Source organism: Pan paniscus, chromosome 14, assembly GCF_029289425.2.
Source record: "Pan paniscus chromosome 14, NHGRI_mPanPan1-v2.0_pri, whole genome shotgun sequence".
NCBI lineage: Eukaryota > Metazoa > Chordata > Mammalia > Primates > Hominidae > Pan > Pan paniscus.
In genome coordinates this window covers 108,039,471-108,065,404 of record NC_073263.2, presented here as the reverse complement: position 1 = coordinate 108,065,404, position 25,934 = coordinate 108,039,471, and the positions used below count along the sequence as shown (strand labels likewise).

Genomic DNA, 25,934 nt, shown 5'->3' with positions numbered 1-25,934 from the left:
GAAAATAATGCAATCAGTCAACTTCTGCGAGGTCGGACTTAAATCCCACTAAAACGTGCTTAATTCATTCAACAGGCGTTGGCATCTTACCAGGGAGGAAAAAAAAAAAAGAGTACGCCAAGGCGAAAAGGAGAGTCTCCATCTTTTGCGTCTCAGGCTTCCGCCAAAACTGGCGGAAAAAAACGAGTCCGCTCGGAAGCGCTCGTCTGCCTTCGGCAAAAATCGTCAGGAGACGGGGCCCACGCTTCGGCACGCTTCGCGCAGGGCATTGTGGGAAGGGCGGCCGGTGCAGCCGCAGCTGCCATCTTAGGGACGCCTGGCGCTACGGGTTTCTCGTTGGAGGCGGCCTTCGTGGCAGCTGTAGACGCCGGGAAAAGGCATAAAGTCTGTCGGCCGACACCTTTCTTTCCTCCGGCCTCGGTAGAACCGCCAGCCCGCGTTCGAAGGCGGAGGCGAGGGGAACTGGCCGCGTGAGGGGCCTGAGGCGAGCGGTTAGAGCGTCTCCCGGAAGGATGGGCCGGTCTCGGAGCCGGAGCTCGTCCCGCTCCAAGCACACCAAGAGCAGCAAGCACAACAAGAAGCGCAGCCGGTCCCGGTCGCGATCCCGGGACAAGGAGCGCGTGCGGAAGCGTTCCAAATCTCGGGAAAGTAAACGGAACCGGCGGCGGGAGTCGCGGTCCCGTTCGCGCTCCACCAACACGGCCGTGTCCCGGCGCGAGCGGGACCGGGAGCGCGCCTCGTCCCCGCCCGACCGCATCGACATCTTCGGGCGCACGGTGAGCAAGCGCAGCAGCCTGGACGAGAAGCAGAAGCGAGAGGAGGAGGAGAAGAAAGCGGAGTTCGAGCGGCAGCGAAAAATGTGAGTGCCCGCGCGGGGAGGGACCGGGGCGTGCGGAGAGCAGGGCGCGGGGCGAGGGCGTGGGGCCGGGGCGGGACGGTGCGGGCCGGGAGAATGGCGGGGACGGTCCGGGGCTGGGGACCGGGCGCGGGAACGGGTCGGAGAGGCGGCGGCGGGGCGGGCAGGCTTGGCGTTTGGAAAGCTTGGGGTGGGACAGACCCAGAAGTTGTTCGGGATGGAAAATTCGAGGGCTTGAGCAGAAAGGGTTTAAATAAGAGAAGGCGATTTTGGCGCGAGAGAGGAGTGGTGTCCCGGAAGTAGGGGTGGAGTTCGGAGTGAGGTCGGAGAGCTGCGTTGGCTTGTGAGGCCGGGAGCGAGCTGGCCTGCAGATGTGGAGGGTGGTGAGCGTTTGCTGGTCGGCTTGAGAAGGAGAGAGAAGGGAATTAACCTTTGAGATGCGAATCACAGCTGGCCAGAAGCATTCTATTGAAGCTCAAATTTGGGACAGGACTTAACTAATCTCGGGAATCATACACTTTAGGTGGTCCGCCAGAAAAATGCATTTTCACTTTAGTGTATTCCTGTTGTTAAGGTGTTGGGATTGCTTTTTTCCCCTTGAGCCTACACCCTCACCCCTTCCTTGAGATGTTAAAAAAAAAAAGCATAGACCTTAAGTGTACAGTGCGATGAGTTTTTTGACCTTTGAATTCACCTGTGTAATCACCATCCCAAAGCCTACCGCTTTTTTAACTTGCTTTCTATTCCTGTAGCAAACACGTGCAGTTTTGTTGTTTCCCTTACACTGTGCTTCTTCAGAAGACACTTGAAGAGTTGATTTTATTTTGGCGTTGCTCCCATGAAGGATATTTAGTGAAAACTAGAGTTAGAGTGTGTTTCCGAAAATGTCAGCTCTCAAGTATTTCTGGCTATGAAAGTAGATGTGGATAAATAATCCCAAACTAAAGGAATTTTTGGGTTTTAAAATTTAGGGATTTGTTGTGTGTTTTGCTTTATGATCATCGTACTTTGATGCTCTGGGTATTCAGTTTCCAAAAACCGCATTGAAAAGTAGATTTGAACAGTCCTACTAACTCCCTATTGAACCAGCCGTACTTGGTCAGTTCTTCAGTGAATATTTAGAAAGTGCTCATGAAGCAAGAACGTTACCGAATTTATGATTTTCTCGAGGCGAGTTTATGTGTGCTGAATTGACTGCAGGGTTTGTAGTTTTCTGTAGTTGGGTTTGTGTTAGGTAGATTTTCCAGCACACACACACAGCTTGTTTCTAAAACCAAAGTTACTAAAAGGTAGGACTGGAGCACTAATATTACAGAGGAAGCTGTACCTGGAGCTGTTTTGCTTCCAACACTCCTTTAAAACACATGCAACACTCATTTTTCCTGTACTTAGAACTGTCAGTGATATATATGAAAACAAAGTTCAAGTAATCGTTTCAAATTAAACCTTGATTTTGTAGAATACAACTTTTGGGTCTGCAACAAGGCCCTTAGCTGTAAAGATCTCAAATAGCTATCAATTAGATGGATGTATGAAAAGTTACCTGAGACATTGCTGAGATAATTTCTACATGTGAAAACAAAGGAGACCTCCAAAGAGTAATAACTTGCCTTTCACTAGAAAGCTAAGATATGTAGGAAAAATGAAAAGAAACTTGGTATGCAAAGAATAAATAGAAGCATTTAGCAGGTTTCGCATGTATAGCAGAGAAGAAATTCAGGAATGAAATATGGCAAATAGAGGAGCTATATGGTTCTCTGGTTTGAGAGAAGACACAAACTGCCAATAGTATTTAGGAGGGAGAAGGGACCAGGACTAGCAGCCACCTGTACTCTAAATTCCTGGGTGCCGTGCAATAGGCATTTTATTTAATATATTCTAATGTCTTGGAAACAATGCAAAAGAAACAATGGAAAGACTTAAGTGTTGGAGCTTTGGCAATGTAAGGAAACAGTTTTCAGTCTACATATCCTGTTGGTTATTTTATTCATTTAACTGATGTTTATTGAGCATTTAATAAGTGCCAGGCACTGTGCTAGGCACTGTTAATATAAAGATGATTGGCCCTTCTCCAAGAGCTTGATCTAGCTCAAAGACAGATCATTAAATAGGCAATAATACAGTGTAGTAAATTTAGTGACAATAATATAAACTGTATAAAGGAAGTATCCTGTGTGGGTGGAGGATATAAGAATATGACAATGTCAGGCAAGGTATAGGACATACGTGGAGCACAGAAAAGAGCCTCCTCCCCCGACTCCTGCCAAAATAGAGGAAATGGTCTTAAAAGTGGAATAATCAGGTGACTGTTGACTTAGAACACGAAGTTCTATAAATATTTAAGTCATGGAGTGACTGGAGAGGTAAATAGAGGCTGGGAATCATGTTAGGGTTATTGTATGTCATATTAAAGAGCTTGGATTGCATCCTAGAAACGGGAAGGATTTTAAGCAGGTGAATGACATGGTGCCTTTTTTGTTTTGATTGTTGTGTAGGATGGAAACTAAGAGGTGGGTACAGAAGTTTACACAGGAGTAGTGAGGATGGTTGTTGGAATGGAAAAGAGGGACAGATTTAAGAAACATTCAGGGTATATTAAATGGAATGTGGGACTTAAGAAAAAGAATGTTTGTTCTCATGTTTATAGTGTGGCTGTTGCAACTCATCTACCAAATGTTTCAGTAACAACCATGTGGCAGGTACTGGTAAAAATGTCAGAAACTTTTTAAATAGTGGATAAGGGAGAGGGAAAGGGGATAAGAGAATGGTGCCTTCACTGTGAGCACTAGTTTTGGATATACTGTACTGAGTTTATCCAGACTTGATCATGTGAGACTGAAGCCTAGCTGAGAGGGGCTTCGCTGAATGTCGTGAAACCTTGAGAGTGTATGGAATGACCCAGGGAGAGTGTGGAGAGAGGAGAGCGGTTCATTCAAGGGACTGAAAGAACCTTAGGACATGCCCGTATTTGCAATTAGGAAGAGGGAGAAGAGCCTATGGTGGAAGCAGAAAGGAATATGGTAAAAATGCATAGTGTCAAGTGCCCTTACAATAAATCTAGTTAGATGGAAAGAGACCGTAAAATAAGAATCAACCATTGGGTTTAACTAATTAGGAATTCTTTGGTAAGATTGGAAATCTTATTGGTTTACCACTTGTAATTCTGAGTTGTTGAATAAATCACCTCCCTCTAACCTTGTTTTTAAATCTGTGAAATGGAGATAATCTGTCTTGCTTGTTGTGAAAATTGGAGATAATGTATTTAAAGTAGGTGATACTTGGCATGTAATAGTTCTCAATAAGTAATGTTATTTAATGTAACTAACTTACATGGAGCCAGACCGAGCCTGATGAATTTCAGAAGTGATCTTATGGTTGTAATCTTAATGCTGAAAAGGTAGACCTTTACATTTTTAAAGACTTTTGCCCTCAATTTTGAATAGGCAATTCACATGGTTCAAAATTCAGTTCAAAAGATCTTCCTCTCATCCTTGCGTCCCAGCCATTCAGTGTGGTTCTTCTCACCCCTCCCCCACACCAGTAGCACCATTTTCTTAAATGCTCTTTTGAGATGCTGCATGCATGTTGTATTAACTGTTGAAAAAATAGACAACTGAAAATAACTTGCAGCAAATCAGGAAAATGTTAATGGCATAGTAACTTACTCTAGCCTGTGATATCTAGGTTCGAATATCCTCCGTGTTCAACTGGATGACGGATTAAGAGCCTTCTAAATTAGAGTATCTACACTGAACTGGGATCTATATAAGTGATTCTTAGAATATTTGGGCAGTTCATTGTGAGAGCCAAGAAGAGCTTTTAGGAGAAAATTGATTATATGGAACCGCATATTTTTGGAGGTTAAGGCTCTGACAGAACATTAAGGCATAAGACCTAGCTGATGTTAAGAATATGTATTCATTTATTTATTTATTATTTTTGTAGAGACAGAGTCACTATGTTTCCCAGGCTGATCTTGAACTCCTGGCCTCAAGTAATCCTTCTACCTCAGCCTCCCAAAGTGCTGGGATTACAAATGTGAGCCACCGTGCCTGGCCTGTACTTTTTTCTTCCTTTTTTTGGTCGTTAAATCTGTGTGCTTGTCTTTGCCTTGCTTATTTGTCCTGCAGAAACCGGTGTAGGGTGGTAGTATAGTGCTTGCTTGAGATCGTTAGCTTTGGCATCTACTTAGGTTCAGAGAAACAGCTCAGCAACATCCAGTGTGCTCGAGTCTAGAAACTTCAGCTCCTTGTTCTTAGTTTCCTCAGTAAAAATGGGATACATACCCACTGCATAGGAATAATTATGAGATTTAAATGATGACATGGTATATAAAGCTTTTGGCACAATATTATATGTTACCTATTAAGTACTAAGTAAATGCTGTTTGCTAATAATTATTAAGCGATTCCTAGAAGTAAACCCCTAGGATTGAGTTCCCCCATTTTAAAGATGTTTTAAAATAATGGTGCCAGTTACTCTGTAACAGTGCCGAAGTGCTGTAGCCTTACTGTTTTGTTTTTAATAGTTAGCATTTTAAAGTTCAGTGTGACTAGTGGTTTTTTTTTTTTTTTGTTTGTTTTTGAGACAGGGTGTTGCTCTGTCGCCCAGGCTGGAGTGCAATGGTGCAGTGGCGCAATCTCAGCTCATTCTCCTGCCTCAGCCTCCCGAGTAGCTGGGACTGCAGGCGCCCGCCACCACACCCAGCTAATTTTTATTTTTTATTTATTTATTTATTTTTATTTTTAGTAGAGTTGGGGTTTCACCGTGTTAGCCAGGATGGTCTCGATCTCCTGACCTCATGATCCACCTGCCTGGGCCTCCCAAAGTGCTGGGATTACAGGCGTGAGCCACCGTGCCCAGCCTGACTAGTGTTTTTAAAATACCTGAGAGCACAGAGAAAATAGGACCTAGTATTATACCATTTCCATTGAAAACCTTGAAGATCTTGATTTAATGCTTTCGTCAGTATAACATATTATTGGCAGGGGAATGGATATTCAGCAGAGGAGCATGAGGAAAACATTAGAGAAAAGAACATCATGAGGGTGAGAACTGCTATGGCAAGGGTTTTGAGGAGTGAATAGGCTGTTAGATGATACCTATTTTGCAAGACACTGACCCACTCAAGAAAGTTCAGTGCCTCTTATGGGAGTAGGCATAATAGTGGTTTTATCATTGATTATGATGATAAATTTGCCATCAGTAAAGATGAACTCATGCTTAATTCAGTTGTATATGTGCTCATTGGTTTGCTGAATTCAGTGTATGGCGAGGGGATAAAATTGAGCTTTCCTTCAGCATTGTTTCTAAAATTTGATTTAAAGTTTTTTTCTGATTACTGAAGTAGCATTTTTAATTTTACCAAGAAAAACAGCAGAAATTATATTCTTGCTAACACTTGCAGGCAAACAGTTTTGCTGTGGTACCCTGAACCCTGCCTGTTGCAAAGCTTCATTTTCATATTGGGATGCCTTGCAGTTCCTCCAGGAACAAAAGGAGATAAGCAGCTTTGTGAGAAACTGCACTAGGTCATTTCTCATTCTCCAGTGTTTCAGTTGAGCGTGGGACTTTCCACTTGCCCTCCCTTTGGGCTATAAAGTCGCCGAGCTGTAGTTAGAATTGACTCCTTAGCAGCGGAGCAGCCCACGGCCTGCCTGTACTGCCTGTTACATGGGCCCTCTGGTTTGATGTCATCAGTGGAAATAGAAGCAGGGAACTGACATTCTGATTTGGCATTTGCTGTAAGTAAATTTATTTGGCTCATTTTCTCCTTACTGACCAAAGCTATGGAAATGAGGCTCTGTTAGCCACTGCGCTTTTGCTGAGGGATGGCTTGACTGCCAAAAATAACCTTGAGTGTGTATCAGGTCTCTTCTGCCTTCACCAAATTCTTAAGATGGCAACTTTTTACTCCTAGGGCCTTCTTTCTACTTTGTGTGGAATTTTAATTGGAACCGTGTTACATTATCCTTTTTTTTTTAATAGTCGGTACTATGATCCACTTAGTATTGTTAATTAAAAGTCACATTGTACTGGTTTTGAAATTTTAAATATTAAGTTTCTTCTTAGGCTTCTCTACATTTACTAATTTCAGAAGAACCAACTAGCAAAAGTGTGTGTGTATGTGTGTACACTTTATTATGAGAAATTTACATATACACAAAGGCAGATTATTATTATTATTCTTGGGTACTCATTATCCAGATTCAACAGTTGTCAGCCTTGTTTCATTGATTAGTTTTCTTTCCTTTTGGGTGAAGTAGAGAAACAACATTTTATATGGAAATGTGATTTAATTTCTATTGAAGTTGCTGTCTGGTTTCCTTTTATATGCTCCCAGTGATTGATTTTTTTTTAGTATTGGGGAAGATACCTGCTCTCTCACTGAGCTGCTGTAGATAAAGACTTCAAACAACAAAGTCCTGAGAATGAGTGTTGGGCAAACATCTAGGCCCTTAAAGGAAAATATTCTTTCTCTAGTACCTACTGTCTCCTTGACAGAAGAATGTAGAGGATAAATGTAGAAACTGAAATGAATCAGGTTAAGACACATTGGTGTTAGTGTGTTATCACTGAATAAGTAACAGGAGTTGAAAATGAGAGCCCCTGGGTGAGAATTGAATCATCCCGAAGAATAGAGTTGAGTTGAAGTGGATTGGGGTATTTAAAGGTCACTTAGAAACTATAAAGTCTTTACTTAAACAGATAAATTGAATGATTCTCATATATATGTATGTCAAATGAGTCATCAAAAGATAAAGGTTGCAGGTTTTATTTAATTTTGAGAGTTGTGAGAAAGTTGGAACATGAATCGTCCTCTTAGGATTGAGATTTACTGCAAGAGCCTCAGAATGTATTCATTCAGCACAAATTATTGTCTCAGAGTGCTATTAACTAGAAATAGTATGAACAATATATGCAATGTAAAATTTTTTTTAGTAACTTTAAGAAATGGATGAAATTAATTTTGTTGTATATTTTTATCCAAAATATCATTTTTAACACGCAATCAAATAAAAATAGGAGATCATTTATATTCTTTTTCTTCATACTAAATTTCAGTTTGGACCAGACACATATGACTGGTGGCTGTCACTGAATATCATTGGTATGAAATGTGCAGGATTTCCAGTGGTGCCTTGATGAATGTCAGTAATTTCAGCACAGAATTTTATTTTGAGTAAATTGGTATATAATATCAAAATGGGATTGGAGTAATTAAAACTGTAGTATCATGCTTTATTGAACTTTTTCTGGTAATAAAAATATATTTTTACCCACTTTCTCATTTCTAGAGGAGCTTTTAATTGAAAATTAACAAAAGGAGGAAAAGACATAGTAAGGAACTATAAAGCTAAAGAACTTCAGTTCAAAACTTAAGTTGGTCATATTTTCAGTAAAAACTACGCACTATTAGTCCAGCAGTCTGAATCTCTTCAATCTGTATTTATTCTCTCTTTGCTTAGCGGGAAATGAATTCAGCCAATCTGAGTTGCCTGCTACATAATTTCTCCTTCTCTGTAGCTCAGCCCCAGACGAAGGGATTGGCAAATGAGCAAATCCATATGTTTTAACAACTTGTCCTCTGATTATAAAGTCGATAACAGAATAGATTTTCTGTCCGGATTTATTGTTCCTAAATTAGAACTAATGAATTAGGCTCTTTGTATATACCTGTTCTCCTGTATTTAGAATATGATAAAAGAAAAAAAGATTTTATATTCATTTGAATTTCTGTCATTTCCTTAAATGTGACATGGAAATGAATTCTGAAAACATCACTGAATAATATCAGGCTCAATGGCTTGATAGACTTAAAACTAGTTTTGTTTAAATTTATAGTTTTAAAAATAAATACCTAACTCGTTTTTTGCACTTTGTTTGCTAGTCGACAGCAAGAAATAGAAGAAAAACTCATCGAGGAAGAAACAGCACGAAGAGTAGAAGAATTGGTGGCAAAAAGGGTGGAGGAAGAACTGGAGAAAAGGAAGGATGAAATTGAACGAGAAGTTCTCCGAAGGGTGGAGGAAGCCAAACGCATCATGGAAAAGCAGTTGCTCGAAGAACTCGAGCGACAGAGACAAGCTGAGCTTGCAGCACAAAAAGCTAGAGAGGTAACGCTCGGTCGTTTGGAAAGTAGAGACAGTCCATGGCAAAACTTTCAGTGTTGGGTTCTGCCTCCTGCTCAGTTCAGAAAGAGATGGAATACAGACTATCTAATTCCTTTCTCGTCTAAACTTAACATTGCTGCGAAAGTTAATTTTTTAGCCTATTCAGAAGTGCTGACTGATAACTTAAAAGTTGGAAGCTTTTATAAAACATATTCAAGGATACTTTTTGATTTAATGGAACTGGCTATTTGAGAAGTGTTTGAAACTTTTGCCATGGCTGCAGGACTTACATTCTTTTTTGGGAGGACGGTGGGGAGACAGGGAGTGGTAAAGGGAAAAGGTTAAAAATCCACCTGTGGTTGTATATTCTTCTATTCTGTCACTCTGTTACCTAGACTGTGAGAGGCTTTTGCCTTCAGTCAGATTAAAAAGAGCAGGGCCTAACATTGAGTGATAGCACCTGCTTTGATAAATAGGTTTTCTCACTCTTCTTTTTTTCCTTCTTTTATCCCTCACTCCCTCCCCTAAACCCTGCTTCAGCACAATGGACTAATTCTAGCATTCTGATCATAAGGCCCTCCATTTTCCTAATGTGTTTCAAGGAATCTTTTTAGGAAAAATATCCAGATTATTCATCCACTTTTTTTAGTATCTACTAACAACTCCTTTTTTTCTCTAGAGAGTTATGAAGGAACAGGTTGTCCTTGTCTGGAGTCAAGCTAAACACATGATTTGTTTTATCAGCAGCTGGAGCAGAAGTTGAAAATGTCTTTCTGTGAGACAGTAATTTGCTACTGAAGCTTTATGGCTTATTTGCACTGATTACTCCAGGATCCAAAAACTTGGTGAAAGTCACTGAAACACTCAAGGCAAATTACTTTACAGCCCTGAGTGTCCTCACCATAGTTTGCATAATGAATATGAATCCCATTGGTGTGTGATGTAGGAAATCCTGTAGTTGTATTTTCTTGAACTGAAATATTTGACTCAAAATAATTAAGACTCATTGTCATTTTTCATCTTGGCATTATTGTGGACAAGTTGACATATTAAATCTCTTTGCTTTCTGGTAAGCTTAGCTTTTAAAATGCATTTTCCCTTGTCCTGTCTTTAACTAGATATACATGCTTATATTTATAGTGGGTTTCACAGACTATAAAATTGAATGTATGAAATTTTTATTTATATCAGTGCTTTTAATAATGAAGATATTTTTGGAGTAATGGTGCTGTCTTGTAGCGAGTTATTAATCATAGTAAGATTTTTTTCTCTTCATTTGCTTTTTTTGTTTCATATTAACAATTTTTTTTTTACACGGACACAACCCTCTGACAGTCTTTCCAAATATTAAAATCATTTGAATATGTATGCTGTGATCTGAACACTGCTCAAGCCATCAAGCAGTCTTCATACAGTTTGCATTATAAAATCTCATTAAATTCTCCAAGAAAAAATAAGTTGAAGAATTTTATTTCCTGACCATGCATCCCCTGGATTTCTGAGTTTCAGTTCAGATTGTAGATGACAATATAAGCTGCCTTCCGAAATTGTCAACATCTGAATGTTAAGTCCATTTTCCCCATGGAAGAAGCCCGTAGTTCCATGAAGTATGGATTACCATTTGTATTTTTCACTAACAGTAAATGTATTTTTCTTATTAATTGTTTGCCTTAGGAATGATGAATTACATTTTTTGTTCCTTCTTACCATAAACATCTGCATTCCTCAGCTCAGCCTTCCTTGTATGTTGTTTCTTTATAAATGGTTGAGCTGCTGATGCAGGTATTGCCAAGCTAACAGTACAAATCATTTTAAAGAGGAAGCTGGCGCGTATGGCAGCCGAGGAGCACACTCTGCAGGACACTGGACAAGACAGTAAATATTCAACTTTTAATGCTGATTAAAGGAGTATAGGTAAAGAATACGTAGGTATACATAATTGGTGAGACAAATATTCACTTTATTTATATTTTATATATTATTTTTTTAATTTGGTAAATACTATCCAGTTTTGTAGTTGTCCTTGTTGATTTGTGTGATATTAAAGTATTAGTAATAATTGCCAGGAAACTATCATTAGGGAGGGTTTAGTTGGTTGCTGTTTGGACTGGGAGGGATGATTTAAATTTAGTGCTAGAAACCAATTTTAGTGACTGCACAGTTTATCATTTGTCAGACAGAAGGTAGCTATAAAGCTACCCTGTAAGTCATATCAAAAAAGTTCAGAGGAAGATTAGTAAATATTTATCAATAAAAATAAACATTTTGTTTTTCTAATATCTTAACATATCCTCCCCTTTAGGAGGAAGAACGTGCAAAACGTGAGGAGCTAGAGCGAATACTGGAAGAGAATAACCGAAAAATTGCAGAAGCACAAGCCAAACTGGTAAGTGTAAAGCATACGTGAAAAGTGTTTTGTATTTTGCTTTATTTCCTTTTTTCAGATTTTGTGGATTGATTTTTGTGCCCTATAATTTGACTTATTTTGGGGGGATTCTCAGGACTAACTTTAAAGGCTTTTTGAGGCAAGGATAGGAACAATTGAGATTTTTCCTTCCAATCTGGACAGAACTCCAAAATTTGCAGTTATTTTAAAAAACAAGTTTTCTGGGGAAATTATTTTGTTCTCTATCCCCAGTTTTTTCTTTCCTAACCTCATTCACATTCTCCTATGCCTAAAAAACTAATAGCAACAACAAAAGCTTGGGGGTATATTTAAACCAACTATAATATGCAGCATTTTACTTTGTATTAGTTGGCTTGTTACCAGGAGTAGATAGTATTTATTTGATAGTAAGTGCACCGGAGTAATTTCCTATTCCTAGTTTATAATCTTAAGAAATACAGAGTCTTCGATAATTATATAATATAGAAAGATGGGGGTGGGGGAAAGCAAGTTGTAAGCTCCAGTTACATGGTATAAAGAAATTTTGTGGTTATAAATGTACGGAAAAATATCCAAGTGGGTCTGAGTAGTTAACAGTGGATCCCATTGAGAGTAGGGATGAAGGAAGACCATAAATAACCTTAATAAGAATGTAAAAAGTTAATACGGGGCAGTTGTTTCTAGAACATCATCTTCTGAAAAATAGAGTACTCTGGATAAGAGATAATGCTAGAAATACTCCAGATAACTTAGTGAGCATGGCACAATGGGTTCTTGGTAAATATCACCTGGTATTTGTGAAGGCCATAATGGAATCTATTGGAAGGCCATAATCCGCTTTCCCAAAGAAAATCTTAAAATCTGCTAAGGTAGAAAAAGCAATAGGAATGTGAAGTGGATGAGTCATTCTAAGTTATATTGCTGCATGCTTATGAATAAGTATGTGATAACTTTTTTTTTTTAGTTATTCTGGGATTCCATATGAGGAGAGAACCTCAGTGCAGATAGGAAGAAGAGGGAAAGTGTTCAATCTGAATTTGAGGTTAGAAGGTTGAGCTTTGAAGGGTAAATACACTCTGGTTTGTGAGGCATGGATGTTTCAGAAAAGAAGAAAAAAATATGGTTGACAGTTAAATCACTGAAGCAAAATTACTGAGCAGGTGGAACTGGACCTCCTTTTAGGACATGTTAAAGAGATTGGATAGCTGTGGTGGGTTCATTATGTGGGTGGCCTGGAAGCTTGGTGTGCCCAGCCAAGATCTTGATCCCTTCTGACCCTGTGGTAGCTAGGGACGGCTTGGCCTCCTTGCATTATTCTTACAGTCCTCTATTATTTGCCCACATGAAAAATAAAAAATATGACTTTCGGTGTGTGATCACTGGAAAAAATATTGGTAGTCATAACCTAATAATTCTCAAATGGTAGTAAAAGTTCTGTTTTTGTTTTTTAATCCCAGTTTGTCTCAGACCTCTACTTTTGCAAAATACAATTAAGATGAATTACTAGAAAAATGAGGTCATATTGCTGTAAAAACTTCTAAAACCCTTATATTGATTTGTCCTTGTTGGGGATTGATTAGTTTGTAGATTATAAGTGGTCTGTGGGCCATGCTTAACATTAGCACTTTTCTAGATCACACAGATGTAGATTTGATCAGAGTGACACTATTCTTGCTTTGTTTTGTTTTTGAGACGGAGTTTTGCTCTTGTTGCCCAGGCTGAAGTGCAATGGCGCAGTCTCAGGTCATTGCAGCCTCCACCTCCTGGGTGGGTTCAGGCTATTCTCCTGCCTCAGCCTCCCGAGTAGCTGAGAGTACAGGCACCCACCACCATGCCCGGCTAATTTTTCTGTTTTAGTAGAGATGGGGTTTTACCATGTTGATCAGGCTGGTCTCGAACTCCTGACCTCAGGTGATCCACCCGCCTTGGCTTCCCAAAGTGCTGGGATTACAGGTGTGAGCCACCGCTCCTGGCCCAGAGTGACACTATTCTGATGGCATGCTTGTGATAAACTTCAGTAAAAAACATATCTTAGGGAAAAAGAGGCTTGGATTTGAGAAAGTTGAGTAAGAATTTGAACATATTTAACATGTTTGCTTATAGTGTTCAATAAAGTTGGGAGCACAGTAAATTGATACTGGAGAAAATTTTTTTTTTTCTTTTTTTGATGGAATCTCGCTGTGTTGCCTAGGCTGGAGTGCAGTGGCGGAGTCTCGGCTCACTGCAACCTCCGCCTTCCAGATTCAAGCAATCCTCCTGCCTCAGCCTCCTGAGTAGCTGGGACTACAGGTGCCCACCACACCTGGCTAATTTTTGTGTTTTTAGTAGAGACGGGGTTTCAGTATGTTGGCCAGGCTGGTCTCAAACTCTTGACCTTGTGATCCACCCGCACCGTCCTCCCAAAGTGCTGGGATTACAGGCGTGAGCTACCGCGCCCGGCCAAGAAAAGTTTTTTATTTGGTTCTGTTGGTAGTCATATGCTGGCAGGAAAAGTAGGGTATTCTTTGTGTAGGAGGAGACAAAAAATGTATAAAGATGGCACGGTACACGTTGAGGCCCACTTCCACTTTTATTGCCTTTTTCCTTCCCCTTCCTCTCAATTTTGAGCACTATTCTTTAATCTTTATGTATGTTTATTGGGAAATATGTAAAATACATTCAAACTCCTATTAAAAGTACTTGATACCATATAAAGCAAGAAGAATGAGAAGCATTCTGGCCTCTAGAAAGTGATGAATGATGAAGGGTGATCAAAGGTAACTGTTTGCTAAAGTCTATATTGAGAAAAGCAACTTGATGAAAAAGTAGACAAGCCATTAAGTGCTTTAAAATAATTTAACATATTTTGGAAACAAAGACAACTCCAAAAAAAGTTACTAATACCATGGAAATACTTGGTAAGTGGTATAGGTAATGTAAGATAATGACATAGTTGCCCTGGGTGGCCTCGGAAACCTTCCTAGAAGAGGTAGTCCCTTGAGCTGGGCCCTGATGGATAGGTGGAAATTCTGTTAGGAGGTAGACAAGAGTGTGAGGAAATGAAACAGGGCAAAGGCCTTTGGGGTAGTAGAATAAAACAAAGGCTAGGGCGTGGAAACTTGGGATATTGGGAGAAGTAGCTATAGTAAAGTAGCAGCCATCCAACTTTATGTATGCTAAGAAGTTGGTGTGGAAAGTGGATTATAGAAAAGACAAGTTGATAATGAAAGTACCTTGGAAGTGGGGAGGGAGATTTCTTAAACATTTTAACTGAAAAAATAATACAATGATGTTACAGATCAGTAAAGAAGACTAACTTCCTAATTAAAAAGGAGATTTGTACACAAGTAGGACAAGAAGCAACTACAATAAATTTCTGAAAATATATCTCAACCTCAGAGAAGCAAAGAAATGTCCCCCTCTTTTCTTTTTCCTTAATAGAAATCCCCTAAAGCCATTGTTTTTCATAGTGTCCTGTGTTGGCGGGTTATTATACAGATACCTCTTTACCTGATGATCATGAGAATTTAAATGGGTGTAACAGTTTCCAAAGACAATTAACAGTAAATCAGTAAATATAAAAAACTTTAATTCTGTGTCTAAGAATTTATCTCATGAGATAGAATCATTTACAAATGAATTTACGTACAAAGATACTCTCAAATTATTTAAAATAGAAATGTCCAAGTTGTTGGATTCATTATTATTACACAGTGGGTTTTTCTGTAGCCAAAAAGTATTTGATAATTCAGGGGAAATACAAAATAGGAGGTAGCTAAATACAAAATTTATATATCCAATATGATCCTTTTATTTTGAGAAACATATACTTGCACATTTTAAGAGACAGAAAAATAAGCCAAAATGCTAAAAATAGTTATCCTTAATTGGTAGTCTTACGTGTAACTTTATACTTTTCTTCAGTTTCTACATGCTACAAGTAATATATATCACTTTTTTATCACATAGAAATACTAGTAAAGAAGTTAAAGTCATACTTTTGACTTTTAAGTAGCCTTTTGTGACACAAGTTCACAGATTGAACCCCGTAATGACTAATAAGGAATGTGTTAGCCTAGCCACACGAGCTCATCCATATGTGAAAATCATTAAGTGCTCTAATCCATGGGTAGTTACTGTTTTTTTCAGTTCCACATTGTGTACCAAGATATTTGGTTTGTCAACAGAGACAAAAGTATTAACCAACAAACATACTTTATTTACAAAGTAAAAGCATCCAAATATGACTTGACTTGGCTTTTTGGCAGATTGTTCTTTGTTCTTGAGTTAGTGTTGGCGACACATAACTATCTTTAGGTATTTGAAGGGTTAATACAATGGAAAATTTTAATTTTCTTTTGTTAAAAATAATGCTTAAAATTTTTTGAAGTCTTCTTCATGGTGTTTTTATGATGTGCCTGGGAAAATCTCAGATACTGTTCTGAAATGTATATGAATTTTACTTTTTTGGAGAGGGAAACAGACTTAAAAATTGGGGATAGATTTTGCTATAGAATAAAATACTCTTCCAGAAGGTTGTGTCAGCAGAAGGAAGAAACTCTCAATCTATACCCTTGTCAAGATTGTAAAATACAAACCGTACAACCTGGTTAGTGAATCTGGTGTAAACGCCTAAACTATAATAATAGATTGATAGATTGATAATTTCTAATAAAATTTTAGGTAACATACTGGTCAAAGGAAGGACAAATTACTTTTGATGGGAGATGGGGGTGTTTGGGGTTTTAAAGTATATGCAAGTTATAAATTCTAGATTTACAGATCTCTTTACTAATGAAATAGTTTTCTTCTCACCCCTTGCCAAGTTCATCGTGTTATACCACTTTGTATCTCACCAGTTTGTTATCTCAGCAGTTTGAGAGAAGAAAAGATATGCCATGTTTGAAAGTTGCTTATATATCAAATGTGTACCACATACATAAGTTTAAAATAAACCAGAGTTTGCTTTGCGAGATGGCTTTCTTTTAAATGAGTTTGTATGGTAGGCTGAAAAATCCCTTCTGTCCTCTCTCCATGAAAAACAATCTGTATTCTAGTGCCTGGAATTTGAATGTGCCCATATATGACAAGGAGGGCGGGGCTTTTGCAGATGTGATTAAGTATCTTGCAATGGGGAGTTTATTCTGGATTATCTGGTGGGCCTTAAATGCCATCACATGTTTTCTTAGAGAGGCAGAGGGAAATTTTAGCATATAGCACAGACAGGAGAAGGAAGCTAAGTAAAGACAGAGGAGAGAGATTTGGAAATGTTGGCGTTGAAGATTGAAGTGATGTAGGCTGAAGCCAAGGAATCCTTGCAGCCACCAGAAGCTGTAAGAGACAAGGAGCAGACTCTCCGCTAAAGACTCCAGAAGGAGAATGGACACCCTGCTGACACCTTGCTTTCAGCCCAGTGATACTGATTTCAGACTGCTGGCCTCCAGAATAAATTTGTTTTGAGCTGTTTAGTTTGTGGTAATATGTTACCTAAAAATGTGGAAGTGGTTTTGGAATTGGACAGTGGGTAGAGGCTCCAGTTTTGAGTCACATGATAGAAAATGCATATGTTGCCTTTAAAGACTGTTGGCAAAAATGTGGATTTTAAAGGTGCTTCTGGTTAGGGCTCAGAAGCAAATTAGGAACATATAAACTGGAGGGAAAGAGATCCTTTCTATAAGTGATAGAAAGCTTGGCTGAATTGTGTCCTACAGTTGTATATAAGGCAGAAGTTAAAACTTTTTCATATTTAGCTGAGAATTCTAAGTAAGTGTTGAAGTTGTAGCCTGGTTTCTTCCTGTTTATAGTAAAGTGGCAAGAAGAGCTAAATTGAAGAATGAACTGATAAGTATAGAAAGAACCACCAGCACTGGATGTTGGGAATATCTCAGGCTACTCAGATGGCAAAAGGTGTTCGCTGTTAGAAAAACTGTCTCTGGAAAGAAGGCCAGGGGTATTGCTAGACAGCCTTTTGTTTGTGTGGAAGAAACTATGCATGTAACTCATAGGTTCCCGTACTGTCTCAGTAAAAGCCAGAAATAGATGAGATTATCCAGGAAATATCTATGGAGAACGATGTTTAATGATGTGACGTGTAGGGGACCTCCAAAGTTTCTGAGAATGTTGTGTCAGCAGAAACTGCCAACTGGTACTGAAAAAGACACATGACACGATGAAGGAAGGTGTTCAGACTCCTGACAGAATCCACGCACATAGGAAAGGTGATGTGAAAACAAACACAGATTTGAGGATGTTGACCTTGGAGTGAAGTGTCCACACACCAAGAAACCTTGGCAGCCACCAGAAGCTGGAAGAGGCAGGGAACAGATTCTCCCATAGAACCTCTGGAGGAAGTGTGTCCCCGCCAACACTTTTGATTTTTGTTCCAGTGATACTGATTTTGGACTTCTTGCCTCCATAATAAATTTCATCCAGTTGCAGTTTGTTACAGTGGCCACAGGAAATGAACACAGTTGGAAAAAGAACAGGGTATCTTATAGTAGAGTGAGCATTTCTATAAGTTGAAATGGTACAATACTTAGGAAAAATAAGGCACCAAATGTAAATGTCAAATATTTTAATTTGAAATGAAGTTTTGGGTAAGTCAGGTAAGGATTTTCAGAGAGCGAGAGGTTTTTTCCTGATTGTTAAGATAAAAAGCTGATTGAAGACCTTATGTTAATGTATTTGGGACAGTAATTTAAAAAATAAATTTCTGGACATGAGTGAGTGTATTGACATTGTGAAGGATGGGTTTGTAGGACACAAATTGGACACACGAAGCCACTGAAGGCCAGTCAAAAGATGGGGCCTTGAATCACCAAAGTAGCAGTTCTTAGAAACTGTGAGGGAGAACTAATAAACTTGGTGAGTGAAGAGGTATGAAAAAGCCGGGACGCAGGGGGAAGTCTGTTGTAGGAACCAGAGAAGACACTCCTGATGTAATCATTCCTAACAAACTCATGCCAGGTATCCCTAAGCATTTAAGGAAAACTTAGTGCACAAAATAGTGAATGACCAAGACAGAAGAACTGTAAAAAGAGAGAATGTAGGATACAGAAGATTAAAAGAGCCACATCTAGGTAATACCTTTATTTGTGAAATTTTAGAACAGAAAGTATAAAGAAAATCCCAAAGGCATCTGATTTTCCTTGGCAAAATTATACAGCAGTCTCTCCAGAGTGCTCAGGCAGTGCTTTTTGTACATAATATTGCATACAAAGCTCAATCTCAGTCACTTCCTCCTTTTGAAACAGTTGTCTTCACTTCAGGTAACATGGAATCCATGGAGATATTATCTAAGGTTGAAGTTTCAAAAATGATTTAAGATTATATATAAATGTCACAAGAGGGGAATTAAGAATAAAAGGGGGTAAAGGGAGTAGGTGGTGATAGGAATTTAGATGGTAGCTAATGATATCCCGTAATGATGGTTTGGCATATTAGAAACCCTAAGGAGGTAACTGTGAGAATAAATATGTTGTCACAGGGATGAAGGGGATCCTTGCGTTTTACCCTTCTGTTATTTAACGTTGTACATGGAATACCTCAGAAAAATGTACTGACGTAGTTTACTAAGTGTCAGAACTAATCGTATCACATATATTTTTTTCATTTTTTTATTCATTGGTTATCTAAAATGGGATATACATTTAAAAAGTTATGGAAGGGAAGATGAATAAAGGAATTAAAATTATAAATGGCAGAGTGGATCAGGCTGTTTATCTTGGAAGGTTTAAAATGTAGAAATCACTTTTCTGAATAGTGGCATAGTTTCTAATTGTGCTGTTTGTCATCCATTTCTATAATCACTCTTGAAAAGAAATATTTCTATGGCTTTTTAAAATTTTATAAAGTTACATATATTTCAAATAGAGAATAGATTTCAGTATCTCTGTCTGCTAAAGGGACTGTTGCTAAGAACTACCTTGATTAAATTTATAGACAGTTTAAGAAGGAGAATGCTTAGAAAGGTAATCTTTATAAAATCAGTAGATCCTCTGGGTAAAGACGGTAGGGCAGAGGCCGGGCACAGTGGCTCACGCCTGTAATCCCAGCACTTTGGGAGGCCAAGGCAGGCAGATCACAAGGTCAGAAGATCTAGACCATCCTGGCTAACAAGATGAAACTCCGTCTCTACTAAAATACTACAAAAAAAGGAGCCGGGCGTTGTGGCACGCACCTGTAGTCCCAGCTACTCGGGAGGCTGAGGCAGGAGAATCGCATGAACCCGGGAGGCGGAGGTTGCAGTGAGCCGAGATCGTGTCATTGCACTCCAGCCTGGGCAACAAGAGCAAGACTCTGTCTAAAAATAAATAAATAAATAAAATAGGGCAGAGATTACTGGGAGGGGTAAGTAGGCCTTTTAACTATAATGGAACATTTTTTGTGTGTGTGTACTTCTTACTACCAGTCACTCTTTAGCTTGGGGTACAAAGTTGAAAGCCACCTTTGTGAGATTGAACAGGGTTATGGGCATAATGGCTAGGAGGGTCTGCCCCAGTGTAATGGTTCTGGTATTGTGGATGTTAGCTTTCTCCTTGGCCTCCAAGCTGTCCACTACGTAATCCTTGTGAGTGAGTTGCTTAGTATTACTCATCTGTATAAATACATATATGCATCCCCAACCCCCCATGCAAATACTGCTTTCTTGTGCATAAATGTGAAACAAGCAGGGAAAGGAGCAATGGTTGTATTCTCTGGCAAGTCAAGTCATCAGGAAAGAAAAAGTTACTACAGAGAGAGGGTAGGATTTAGGAAAATACCTAGCAAATAAGGTATAGGGTCATACCACACTTACAAGTGGTGGATGAACAGGAAACCAGCTTTTATCACTTGAGAGACTATATTAAAATGAGAGATGACGGTTGTTAGTGTTTGAATAGTCTTTTTTTTTGTCAAAGTGTAATTAAGATTTATGCTTAAAGCCACAGTAGAACAAAATACCAATATTTGTATATAGACAGTATATTCAACTAATTTTTAAATCATTGCATTAAATACTTCTAGTAGGCACTGTATGCCTAGCATTGGTGATTAACATTGTTGAGCCGTAGTCCCAGAGAAAATCAACTCTTCTGTACATACATACACAACACACTTTTGCCTTCTGTATTTGTAGACCTAAGTGAAGAAAGTTGATTCTTTACCCAATCTAAAGTGCAGAATTAGTATTTTATCTGAAGGAAGTTGCTTTACTTTAAAAATCTTGTTTTTAATTAGGCAAAATGATCACATGGTTCAAATTTTGTTTTTTTAGGAAGAGAAACAGTGAAGTCCCTTTACCTTACCCCCAACCCAATCCCCAATTCCCAACCCCATCTCCAAAAGTGTACTCAGTTACGGGTTTTTAAAATCTTTTCAGAATGTCTGTAAAAGCATATTCAGGCAGATACAAATGCATAATATTTTAATTCTCCCTTTATTGCACAAAAGTAGCATGTACACATGGAACTTTCTTTTTTTCATTTAACAGTGTAACTTGGAGATTTTTCCATTGCGGAACATAGGGGCCTCCTTTTTTCCTCTTGTTTTTAATGGCTATACAATATTCTCCTTTATATATCTTCAGTAATTTATTTAGTGTACCCCATATTGGTGGATATTTGGGTTTTTTTCACATTCTTTTCTTTCTATAAACTGTGTTGTAATATGTAACCCTGTAAATATATCAGTTTCGAATGGGTGCAAAATTTGCACATTGCTGTACAAGTACATAATGTAAATTCCAGAAAATGTACTTGCTGGCATAAAGTATTATGAAGATGTAATTTTGATAGTGTGAGAGTGCTCTTTATATGATAACATATGTGTGTTAGTCCATTTTTTGCTGCTCTAACAGGGTAATTTATAAAAATATTTGGCTCAGGGTTCTGGAAGCCGGGAAGCCTAAGAACATGGCACAGGCATCCCATGAGGTTTCCCCATGGTGGAAGGCATCACATGGCGAGCAAGCTAGACAGAGAGGACCCTAGAGAGAGAGAAAAGTGGTGGCCAGACTCATCTTTTTATCAGGAGCCCATTCCCATGGTAACCAACCCACATCCCACTCGGGTAATAACAGAATTAATCCATTCATGAGAATGAACCCCTCATGGCCTAATCACTGCTTAAATGCCCCACATCTTAATACTGTTAACAATGCCAGTTAATTCTAACAGCGACCTTTGGGGGACATACTGAAACCACAGCAGTGTGCTGTCACACTTTGAATTTCTGTCTTCTAGGGTAAAAAATGGTATATTTGTAATGTTCATTAGATTTCTCTTATGGATTAAGGTTGTGATGTTCTTTATGTACCCTCACTCTCCAGGGCTCTAGGATGCTTTCGTAGGGTTGAGTTAGAACCTTAGAAGAAAGTGAATCTGAGTATTTATATTGATAAAATGTTTCTTAGGCACACGCACACATCCAAAGAACCCTTACTACATCTTGATTCAGTTGCACACACTAAGCTCTTACCCCAAATTTGTGATGATTTATTAAAACTGGATAAAGTGATTGGCATATGAATTCACTAATGATGACCGATAGCAGGCAGTTCTTTTTGTTGTAATATCAGTGAAAGCCTAAGGAAGAGAGTGGCTATTTGAAATAGATTCTGATGTACAGGTAGGATTTCCATAGAAGGAAAGAATGGCATGAGCAAAAGACGGGGGAACAAGATAGGAGAATTTAGAAGAGGAGTAGAAACAAAGCTGGAGCCAGGTTATAGAAAATCTTGTCTTAGAGAAACATTATACTTTAGGAAGTTAAGCTGTATGCCATGGACAGTGGATATCATTGGCAATTTGAGAACAAGAAAGAGTGAGCAGTGGTCAAGAAAGGTGAGTCTGGCAGTGTCGTGTAGGATGGATTGAAGGACACACTGGAAACGGGCACCATTTTAGATGTACAAAAGATATGTGGCCCTAAACTGATGAAGCTGGCAAAAGAAATGAAAATAAACTCTAGGCAGAGAATATAAAACAAGAATTAACAAACTTGACTGAAGAAGAAAGAGATGAAATAAAGCTATAGAATTTGAGTGGCAGAAGGGAAAGTGTAAAGGGCAGATTTATTTTAAGGATAAAGTGGAAGAAGTTAAATCTTAAAACATGTTGAATTTTGAAGCAAGTCCTAGGTCTCCCAGGTGGATGTGTCCAGTAGCCAGGTCTAAATGTAGCATGGGAAAAAGGTTTTGGAGAGCTGTATCTTAAAGATACATTTTAGCTCTCTGTTGGATTTTCCACCATGCTCACCTGCCAGATTCTCTCACTGCTTGTAATTCTGATCTATGTTATCTCCAACCTTACTTGACTGCGGTTGATTTGTTCCAAGACCTATCTTTTAGTCTACGTCACATTGCTGTCTAAACTTCTTTGTTTGCGTTCTTCCCTTTTTGCTACTTAAGATAAAATCTCAACATTTTTTATTGCATACCGGAGTCCTGTTACCTTTTCCATCTTCCTCTGCCATAAATACCTGTAAACCAGTCACATTACACTTTATTTAAAAAATACATATATATCAATGGAGACAAAAGAAGTAGTTAGTGTGTGGCATTAGAGAATGTATCAGAAGAGAGAACGTTTTTAAAAGACTTAAGTGAACAGAAGAATTTATTTGAATAAAGAGAAAAATCACCGAATTTGATAGATTTTGACCATACAGAAGAAAATTTTAGTAGAATAATGGAGATGGAATCAATGACCTAAAATTTGACTTTGAATGGGAACAGGTAGGCAGCTCAAAGGATGCAGCGAATGTTTTAAGATCACTGTCAGAGGGGAAAAAGGATAAATCATGATAACTGATATTAAAAAGGGTTAGAGCAGGCTTTCTCAATTTTGGCACTGATTGGATCATTCTTTGTTGTGGGAGCTGTCTTCCATATTATAGGACGTGTAGCATTGTCCCAGTCTTCCACCCACTAGATGCCAGGAGCCATTCCCAGTTGTGGCAGCCAGAATCATCTCCATGCATTGCCTAATGTCCCCTTGGGGAAGGGATTAAAATTGTGCTTGGTTGAGAATTGAGAATTGAAGATGTGTGTATGGTATCTCTAGGAAGCATGAGAAGGGCCTGACTTTGGTAAAGAGGGGGAAATCTGTGGAAGAATGCGGGAAGGAAGTTGCTTGACATGGAAGGAGTTGAAGGCACTGCAGGAGTGGAATCAGTTATACCAGTGTCCTTTTGAAATTAGATAGCACTTTATAGTTAGGTCAGAAGGTTTTGTAATATTTTTCTTCAGGTAATTGGGTCTGTCGTGTTTCTTGGTTGTCTACTGATACTATAATATAGTCCCTTTTTTTCAGCATGATTTGACCACACAAAAAGCCCCAGTGGAGATTTTTTCCTATGTTTCTGTTTTTTTGTGTGTGTGTATGCCGTTCAACTATAAATATGGTAATTGGTAGATAACCTGCTCTTTGAGTAAATCTGTACCTCGGTTTATAATTAACAATCTATTAATCTGGTACAATGAAGTTAGAGATAAAAATAGGTATAGCACAAAATCTGTCATGATCTCAACATGTGATTTGTGGAAATTAATTTCCATTTCCAAAATGTGTAAATGCTTTTCCATAATTTGTTCATTTATTTTCATTGAAAATGAAAGAAAATGTAGATGTAATTAATAAAGGGTTCTCTTTTAATTTTCTTAATTCTTTTTTCTCTACCACTTAAACTATGTGACCTTAGTCAGATTTTATGACACATGCCATTGTGTGTAAGTTGTCACCTCATAACTAAAATATTTTGAAGGCATGTAATTCATAGGAAGTCCTTGTTTTTACCCCCTTTTTTGCATTTGCATTAAAAATTTTTTTGTAGATACATAATAGATAACACCTATTGCAGGGGTACATATGATAATTTTTAATACATTTCTATAATTAATTTTTACTTTTAACTTTCAGGCCGAAGAACAGTTGAGAATTGTTGAAGAACAAAGAAAGATTCATGAGGAAAGGATGAAACTAGAACAAGAACGACAACGTCAACAAAAAGAAGAACAAAAAATTATCCTGGGCAAGGGGAAGTCCAGGCCAAAACTGTCCTTCTCATTAAAAACCCAGGATTAAATTGCAAACTCTGAACTTTTTACAAAGAAAAATGGAAAAACTTTGTATGGTAGCTTCATGTTGAAGTGGTTTTTTGTTTTTGTTTTTGTTTTTTTAATTTGTAAAATCTGGAAAGTTAGCTTGTTCTAATAGGGGCTATGCTCTGCAATTCCCTTTTTTTTTTTTTTTTTTTTTTTCCTTCCACTAAGTCAAATCCTTATCAGATCATTGTTGTATTCTAAGGAGTGACGTATTTTTCACCTGTTTGGATTCTATATTAGTGGTCTGAGGAAGAGCAGATCACATTGTAAAACTATGGATGGTCTGATAAGGCTTTTACTGACCCCACTGACTTCAGAGTTATACTCTGTTTGCTACATCATAATGCTGGTTTTGCTGACTTTTTGTTTTTTTATATATTTATAAAAAAAGAAAAAGTTGGTGATTGCATTGGGAAATTCCCAGGGTATTACTGGACCTATGTGGTGTATTGTTAAACCAGTGTCCTTGTGATACTGTTGCTCTTGATGTTCCTGATACAGGTAAGGAAACAGTTGGTCAACTCTGATACAAAGTATATATACAGTTCAGTATTGTCTCTGTTCATTTTGTTTTTATTTCATTGACAAAATCAAACCAGCATTCCCCATTGTGTAAATAAATGATTTTGCTGAATAAAGTAAAGTCTTAAATTCATATGTTGAAGCAATTTTTTTTAAAGTTATGTTAAGTCTTAAAGAGGGTGGTTCACTTTTTGATGGTCAACCATTTAGAAGTCTTAGAACTATATTTCCTCTTGTTTATACTTTTAACATAGGGTTTATATGTACATTAAATATACTTGTGAATTAGTATTTAATGGCTATTTTTACAAATATCAACTTTATGCTGATAGAGCAAATGGCATCAGTGTTACCTTTAAGAAAGACTAACAACATCCAGAAGATTTAAATTCTCAAACCTGTGCCTCTGTTTTAGGATATAAGTATTATCACAAAGTATACTTAATAAAGGCTAGAAAAATGCTTTTAAGTTATGGAATCTGAGATCGTTTTCAGAGTGGGCCATCAGAAAGAACTAGCTTTATACTGTCAAAAAAAGGCTAAGATGGTCGAGTCATTTTCATTGTGTAGTGTACTTGCACGTTTATTTTTAGGACAAACATTTGAACTTTATGAATTTTTTTTTTTTTTTGCATGTGAAATCTTATGAATGGCTTTCATTTTATACACTAGAATCTGCCTCATTTACTCTTAACATATGTTTAAGTATACTGGTATTAAAACATTCAAGAAAAGGATATTGATCTAAAATGCTACCTGAGATGCATAAACATGTCATCAAGTAGAGAAAATATTTTTATTTTTGCCCAATATTTTTTAGACAGTTTGATTATTCTTAAAAATTGAAAACATAAGCTAAAGAGATGACTAAATGGTAGATTATTTTGTGTGTGCATGCTAGGAAAAATGCTGTTGCTTTAGTTTTGAGCTCTTCAATGAGTCTAATTGTGGTAAGGAACAATATGAAATCAGTTTAAAGATCTTTAAAGGTAG

The 25,934-nt window shown here is 38.1% G+C and overlaps 1 protein-coding gene and 1 long non-coding RNA gene across 4 annotated transcripts in view; one reads left to right on the top strand and one right to left on the bottom strand.

Moving 5' to 3' along the window:
- LOC129393660 (uncharacterized) overlaps nt 1-704 on the bottom strand; it is a 104,470-nt gene extending 103,766 nt beyond the window's left edge. Inside the window, exon 1 of one of the 2 annotated variants that reach the window (XR_008620701.3) lies at nt 91-704. This is a non-coding gene — a long non-coding RNA (uncharacterized LOC129393660). The remainder of the gene's footprint in view (nt 1-90) is intronic. The other variant, XR_008620702.3, reaches the window with a different exon arrangement.
- Nucleotides 230-25,074, top strand: ARGLU1 (arginine and glutamate rich 1). Of its 2 annotated transcripts, XM_003832070.5 has the most exons (4): nt 230-859; nt 8,748-8,973; nt 11,273-11,356; nt 24,235-25,074. In XM_003832070.5, the coding sequence occupies exons 1-4, from the start codon at nt 513-515 to the stop codon at nt 24,397-24,399; spliced, it is 822 nt and encodes a 273-aa protein (XP_003832118.1). In that variant the 5' UTR covers nt 230-512; the 3' UTR covers nt 24,400-25,074. The 2 variants fall into 2 exon arrangements, with proteins under 2 accessions (XP_003832118.1, XP_054952962.1); XM_055096987.2 differs by lacking the exon at nt 24,235-25,074 and having other exon boundaries at nt 10,788-11,290.
- Nucleotides 25,075-25,934: the final 860 nt, after the last annotated feature.

Coding starts and splice junctions, on each gene's coding strand:
- ARGLU1 (XM_003832070.5), top strand. CDS start 513: ATGGGCCGGTCTCGGAGCCGGAGCTCGTCCCGCTCCAAGCACACCAAG. Junction 860..8,747: donor TTCGAGCGGCAGCGAAAAAT/GTGAGTGCCCGC, acceptor TTTGTTTGCTAG/TCGACAGCAAGAAATAGAAG. Junction 11,357..24,234: donor CAGAAGCACAAGCCAAACTG/GTAAGTGTAAAG, acceptor TTTAACTTTCAG/GCCGAAGAACAGTTGAGAAT.